The 6793-nt window shown below is 38.1% G+C and overlaps 1 protein-coding gene across 2 annotated transcripts; it reads left to right on the top strand.

Annotated features, from left to right (window-relative positions):
- Positions 1-3094: 3094 nt before the first annotated feature.
- Positions 3095-6328, top strand: LOC122075333 (sorbitol dehydrogenase-like). 2 transcript variants are annotated; one of them, XM_042640328.1, is made up of 7 exons: positions 3095-3502; positions 3585-3790; positions 3897-3964; positions 4221-4457; positions 4690-4980; positions 5653-5840; positions 6012-6328. In XM_042640328.1, exons 2-7 carry the CDS (start codon positions 3679-3681, stop codon positions 6202-6204), a joined length of 1089 nt encoding a protein of 362 aa, XP_042496262.1. In that variant the 5' UTR covers positions 3095-3502; positions 3585-3678; the 3' UTR covers positions 6205-6328. The 2 variants fall into 2 exon arrangements, with proteins under 2 accessions (XP_042496262.1, XP_042496261.1); XM_042640327.1 differs by having other exon boundaries at positions 3095-3790.
- The last annotated feature ends 465 nt before the right edge of the window (positions 6329-6793 follow it).

Raw genomic sequence — 6793 nt, 5'->3', positions numbered from 1 at the left:
GGGGGTTGGGGGTGGGGGGCAGGGGGGGCCGTTGGGGTTGATGTGGTTTGTCATGGTTTGATGGCCCTTGCGTATGTTTGATATTTTAATTCTTTGTAAATTGCTACACAATCAAATTAATGTTTTGCCAAATAATGAGATTTTTTGATGATCATGTGTTTTTTCTTCATCGCAGGGTGTGCTCACCCTATGTGGAATGCATGATGCACAAGCGAAACCCGTCCTGATGTGCTCGTATAATGATAATACTGTTCACATTTATGACCTACCATCGTGAGTATAACAAGGCTAAACTTCCCTTTTTTGTTTTTTTGGTTTTGGGTGGTAAAACTATGGTAGTCTCTCTTTTGCCTGCAAACTAACGATATCCTCTTGTTCCATTTGGATTAGATTCAGCGAGAGGGGGAGAATATTCTCGAAAGAGGAGGTTCGGGCAATACAAATAGGTCCAGGTGGGCTTTTCTTTACTGGCGACGGAACTGGTGAACTCCGTGTGTGGAAATGGACTGCTGAGCCAACCGTAATAACATCCTGAGTGAAATCAACAGTAGCAATTTTTGTGAACCCCATCTCTGTAAATTTTTTTCCTTCTGGTGGGGTGTTTCACTATTCTTTAGGCCTTATTTTATGTACGAGTTGAAAGAAGACAAATGCAATGAAATTGCAAGTTTTGGTCCTACGTAACACATTCCCAGTTGAAAGGCTCACGTTCTCACCTTTGAGAGAATAACATTATGGAAAGCGTAAGAATCAGCTTCCTTGGGGAAAACCTGAATTAAGTGCTTTAAGAATCAGCTTCCTTGGGGAAAACCCGAATTATGTGCTTTAAAGAGTGTAGAATCAGCTGGAGGAAAGGTGAGTTATATTTTTTTTTGGTATAGAAAGCTTATATGCCTTCATTTTATTTTTACCTTTTCTGTTTCTGTATTTGAACGAGTTCGGGAAACACTTTCAATAGAGCTTTGGAAAAATTCATTAAATAAAGTATAAATCAGACGGTTGAGTTGTTTTTTTTTATTCTTCTTTTCGCCATGGAATCATTAAGATTTGTTTCATCTTTCTATGAATACTAATTCTCTAGTCATGCTATGAAACAATTCAGATCAAGAACTTGATCTCAGAAAGAAACTTGAAATCCTTTTGCATCATGAAGAAGTTTACCAGGCTCAGTGATCTCGGTATTTAGTGGTTGATTCTTTTTCCACACTACCGTTTCTGGAAGAAGAAACAATAAATGTATCATTAAATTAAAGGGATGCTCTGGGGAGGAGATAATAGAACAAGCAGGTTTGACTTCTGACATTCTTTCTTACTGTTCGTCTAATCTATCTGGAAATTGATATTTATTTAATTTTTTTTTATATATATATTTTTTAATTGTCTCTCCTTACGAATCACAGCTGAGCTTTTCACTCTCGTTGAGATTAAACAAGATGGCTTTCAAATTGGGGCTTACAAAGCCCTAGGTGTGGCTGGCCTCCCAGAGGGATTCTTTTAATCTCATTGGGAATGTTGTGGACTACTGTTATTGGCGCAGTTCAAAGATTTGATTTTTTTTTTTTTTTTTTTTTTTTTTTTTTTTTTTTTTTTTTTAATGGATCATGCTTAGAGAATTCAACATAATTGCTGTTGTTTTTATCCGGAAGAGATGAGTCATTTTGGGCCTATTAACCTATACTCAGCAATCTACATTGTTTAGCCAATTGTTTACTTAATTCTGTTGTTTGGTGGTTAAAATCATCTCCTTTCATTGTAAATAATAATAATATGATTTTCTTATTATCTGCTCTAGACAGTATGAGTTCGTTCAATACTTATATAATCAAGACCAAATGTCAGGTGGGTCCCTTGACATTTGGAGAAATGATGACCATTATTTTTTTTTTTTAGGGGGATCCGGCTCGTCTCCAACGACTTCGTGGATTGTCAACATGTGGAGACGAGCAATCCGACGGCTCCAACGTTCGACATATTTCTCTTGCTGAACGATCAGACGACTGACGCCGGGGGGTTGAAATCGATCGCCTGACTCGTCTCCCTCTACTCTGTTCTTCCTTCTTTCTCTCTTCTTCATACCACAATTCTGTTTTAAGTATATTTCAATCCCTTCTAAGTTTATCCAGGGAACAGTTCATAGACATGGTGTAATTAACATCAAAAACTTTGTGATGAGAGGAACCACAGATAAACTACCCTGTTGTGCATCTAAAGCAAATTTCAGATTTCGTCCCATTTCAGAAATTTCGATCCTAATTCCAGGTAAAACTGAAATTGAATCTCACTCAATCATCACATCTATCACTTAAACTCCACAAATTGCAGGGTTCTCGGTGGAAACTAGTTTAGAGAACATATGAAAACATATATTCTGTTCAAATAAGAACATATGCACAAAGGCAACACTTCACCGCAAGAATTTTTTTTTTTTTTTTTTTATGGGGGAGGGGCAACAGCAAAGAAGAGGACTGAGACTCCAACCCCTCTGAAACCGGGATTCACCGCAAATGAGAGAGAGAGAGAGACGAGAGAGAGATCGATTTCAAATCGTCGGCTAGGTCTGTGATCGTTCACCGAGAGGAGAAATAAGAGAAGGGAAAGAGTGTCGAAGTGATCGGATTTTTCGTCGGTGAGGTCTACGATCGTTCACCGAGAGGAGAAATAAGAGAAGGGAAGGAATGTCGGATTTCTCGTCGGCGAGCCCTGCAAACGTTCAGCGTTTGAGAAATAATAGAAAGAGTATTATAATTCGTTGAGCCATCCGATTTATCGTGCCACGTGTCGATCATCCGATTCATTGTTCGAAGCTCGTTGGAACGCCAGTAGTTGGAGACTAGCCGTACGTGTTATTAGTCTCTTCAATTAGAGAGACAATAACCCCAAAAGGGTCACCAGTTACATAGTTGGGAGTGATTACCGAATTATCTGTGTGGGCCTCTTCTCTGACCGCTTTGTGGGTTTCTACATGGTTCCTCTATGGATCTTGCATGGGGCAAGTAGAGTTTCTTACTAAAAAAAAAAAAAAAAAAAAAAGTCGAGTAAGCTTTGGATCGAGATTCTCTTCAACAACTCTTTTTTTTTTTTTTTCTTCCAATTAAATACATGCATGTCTGGGACTATATGTGAAGGGAAAGTGGTGGATCCGAATTTGCTTACGTATCAAACAGAAATATATTGGAGGAAGCTGTTTACATAGAAATATCTCTTTACTTTTACAATGGCATCTAGAAATATCTCAAATACTATTTATCAGATTTTATCCTTTCTTATCTCTCTATCTATTATGGGTTATTTATCCCAAATATTTTGTCAGATAAATAATCAATTTTCCGGACAGGATCTGAGGTGTCGCAATTTTATCACGAAAATTAATGGAGAAGCAAACAATTCCACACTCTGAGCTCTTATTCGACAATACTTTATGGTTTGCAGAATCGAATCGAAAACGACCACCTCAACTGAGCAGGAGCTGTGGAAATCTATTTAATGGAGAGAGATTCCCACGGTATCTTCACTGATTGATCTTTGTTCTCTACTACCCAGAATTTTATTTTAATATTTAACCCATTGATCGTCTTGGTTGGTAGTTCTTGATTCTGCTTCGGAGACTGAAAACTAGCTTCCGCTCTTCACGCTTCACTTCATTCCTCAGACGAACAGAGAAAGAGACGGTATTCGAAGATGGGTCAAGGTGGGATGTCTCATGGTGTTGATGAAGGGGAAGAGAACATGGCCGCTTGGCTTCTTGGTATCAATAATCTCAAAGTTCAACCTTTCAAGCTTCCTCCTGTTGGTTCGTACATGAGCCCTTGTCTTCTTGATTATAGATTTTACAGTCATCTTGCTTTTAATTATCTGTTGCTTAAAATTAATTTTTTTTTATCTTACTGATTTTGCAGGCCCTCATGATGTTAGAGTTCGGATTAAAGCTGTGGGTATCTGTGGAAGTGATGTTCATTACCTAAAGGTAAACATCCTATCTTCTTACTTTCTCTCTCTGGTTCAAATCTACGCATCTCTTTTTATTTACCTAGCTATCCATTGAGTCCTTTTGTGAAATTCATATTAGATTAGACAGTTTACTAGTAAAATTTCAGAGAGAGTGAGAGAGATTTGTTTTTTTCAGTTTATTGCAATCTATTTATGTATTTTGATGTGGATTCTTCTATTCCTTGGTGATGATGTTCTGTTGTTTTTCAATTATTGGTTTTGTATGATTGCAGACCATGAGATGTGGAGATTTTATTCTTAAAGAGCCCATGGTAATTGGGCATGAATCTGCTGGAATCATAGAAGAAGTTGGTTCAGAAGTGAAGCATGTCGTTGTGGGAGACCGTGTTGCTCTGGAGCCTGGGATCAGTTGCTGGCGCTGCGATCTCTGCAAAGAAGGCCGCTACAATTTGTGCCCTGAGATGAAGTTTTTTGCAACTCCTCCAGTTCATGGTTCTCTAGCCGACCAGGTTTTGCACAAATTTCTCACCATTTCAAACAAAAGAATTATGAGATTTTGAACTCAACCAGATACTATGTTAGCCATTGCTTAGAAGATTGTACTAAAACTACTCCATTGATGTTACAAGTTTCACTATATTTTAGTACTGTGCAGACTAAACCATATGCTTGAAATTGAATCATTCATAGACATGGTAAAGGGTGGATGCTTGTACTTAGTATTATTTTTTCCTGTAACAGATTGTGCATCCTGCTGATCTATGTTTTAAGCTGCCTGAAAATGTAAGCTTAGAAGAAGGGGCAATGTGTGAGCCACTTAGTGTTGGTGTCCATGCTTGTCGCCGTGCTAATATTGGCCCAGAGACGAATGTGTTGATCATGGGAGCAGGTCCCATTGGGCTTGTTACAATGTTAGCTGCTCGAGCTTTTGGAGCCCCTAGGATTGTCATTGTGGATGTTCATGATGACCGTTTATCTGTTGCAAAGAATCTTGGTGCAGATGAAATTCTTAAAGTTTCACATAATATTCAGGTGTTTACTATCTAAACTTTCTTTGCTTATTGTGGGAACTGGGAAGTGTCACCTAGGCATCAACTATTTTAAGCAAAGCACTAGCAAACCATTATATCATTCTTTAATGGGATTGTAGTTAAGTAATTTTTTTTTCTTTTTTGCTGAAGAAGTTGAGAACAGCTAAAGTACATTAGAGATTGTAATTGAGTGTATTTAAACATCCTAATCTCTTGGAAATTTAGTGGTATTTTCATTTACGGCTAATGATAAGATGGGAAATGTGTGGAAGGTGTAAGGGAATGCCCTGATTCCTAAAATCAGGAAGGGTGATGATGGTCATGTGAGGCAGCAAGCGAGCAATTCTATCCTATGACGAAGTTATTATGCCAGGCATTTCTTTCTTGGAAGGGAGTTGACATTGTTTACTTAAATAAATTAGGAAACAAGAGGCAAGGGATTCTTTCATCAGAAAAAATAAACAGATAGCATTAAGGTAGAGCTTGGGTGGCCTATTCTCCTGTCGTAGAATGTTTCGTCAAAGTAGTTATAGTTCCCAAAGTTTCTCTTGCATCTGGAGATCAAATTTTAAGGGGGCTGGTTTTTATCACTCCACACATAAATAAAACTCGATTCTTATTCCAGTGGCTCTTGTGCTTTCATTCTCCAGTTTGTAACCAACATGCTCTGTAGGATACTGCTGAAGAAGTGGTTCAAATAAACAAGGCTATGGGAGCTGGAGTGGATGTGACTTTTGACTGTGCAGGCTTTGACAAAACTATGTCTACAGCTCTGAGTGCTACCCGTGCAGGTGGCAAGGTATGCCTAGTGGGAATGGGTCATAGTGAGATGACTGTTCCTCTTACTCCAGCAGCTGCAAGGTAAATTTAGTTACTTTGTTCACTAGATTTGATTGTTGAAGCTCAGAAGGAAAATAATTTTTCTGCCTGGGCTCAAGTCCTTGTATATTTAACTATAGCACTTGTCTATATGTTTTTTTATTTAGCTTTTGTGATGGATCATAGTTAATTTTGGACTTTCTTGGTGTCAAGAGAGGTGGACATTATCGGCATCTTCCGCTATAAAAACACTTGGCCTCTTTGCCTTGAGTTTCTGAGGAGTGGAAAGATTGATGTGAAGCCCCTTATAACCCACAGGTTTGGGTTTTCACAAAAGGAGGTAGAAGAAGCATTTGAAGCCAGTGCTGGTGGAGGTAATGCTATCAAAGTGATGTTTAATCTGTAGATGAAAAACAAACACCTTCATGGTTTCTTGTATTGGGCTAGATCTGTAGCTTCTATCTGCTTTTGTTGGAACAGATATTGTGAATATTAAGAAATAAAAACATATTATCAGCCTTATAATTTTATCACTCTTCTTAATTTGGCTCATCCCTTGTTTTATCTTCCCTACACTTGTTAGATGGATAACTTCTCCTCATCATTGGTTGTCACAGCTTTTCTTGCCTCTGTAGAGGTTCTGATTATAGTAAATAATAATAATAATAATAATGCAAAAATCCAGCATCTCCCTGTATCTCTGAACTTATTGCAGTATAAGACTCTTATAATTGTTGCAGTTTTCCCTGGTGGAAATTATTCCTATTTGGTCAAAGTTTCAGGATATTTTAAGTTGCTACTGGTATTTCCCAGACCCTGCAGTAGTGGGAGTCTCGTGCATTCAGTTTCTCCTTTTTTTTGTTTTTTTACCGATTTTTCGAGTCGGTTGGTATCAAAGGATCAAATGACGCCTGCCTAATCAATCAGTCGACAATGGGATTCCACTGTACAAACAGCTCTTCATTCTCTACTTCCTGTTCATCTAAAAGGAATAG

The sequence above is a fragment of the Macadamia integrifolia genome, chromosome 4 (genome assembly GCF_013358625.1).
Source record: "Macadamia integrifolia cultivar HAES 741 chromosome 4, SCU_Mint_v3, whole genome shotgun sequence".
In the NCBI taxonomy this organism is placed as follows: domain Eukaryota; kingdom Viridiplantae; phylum Streptophyta; class Magnoliopsida; order Proteales; family Proteaceae; genus Macadamia; species Macadamia integrifolia.
This window is presented reverse-complemented; position numbering and strand designations above follow the sequence as displayed.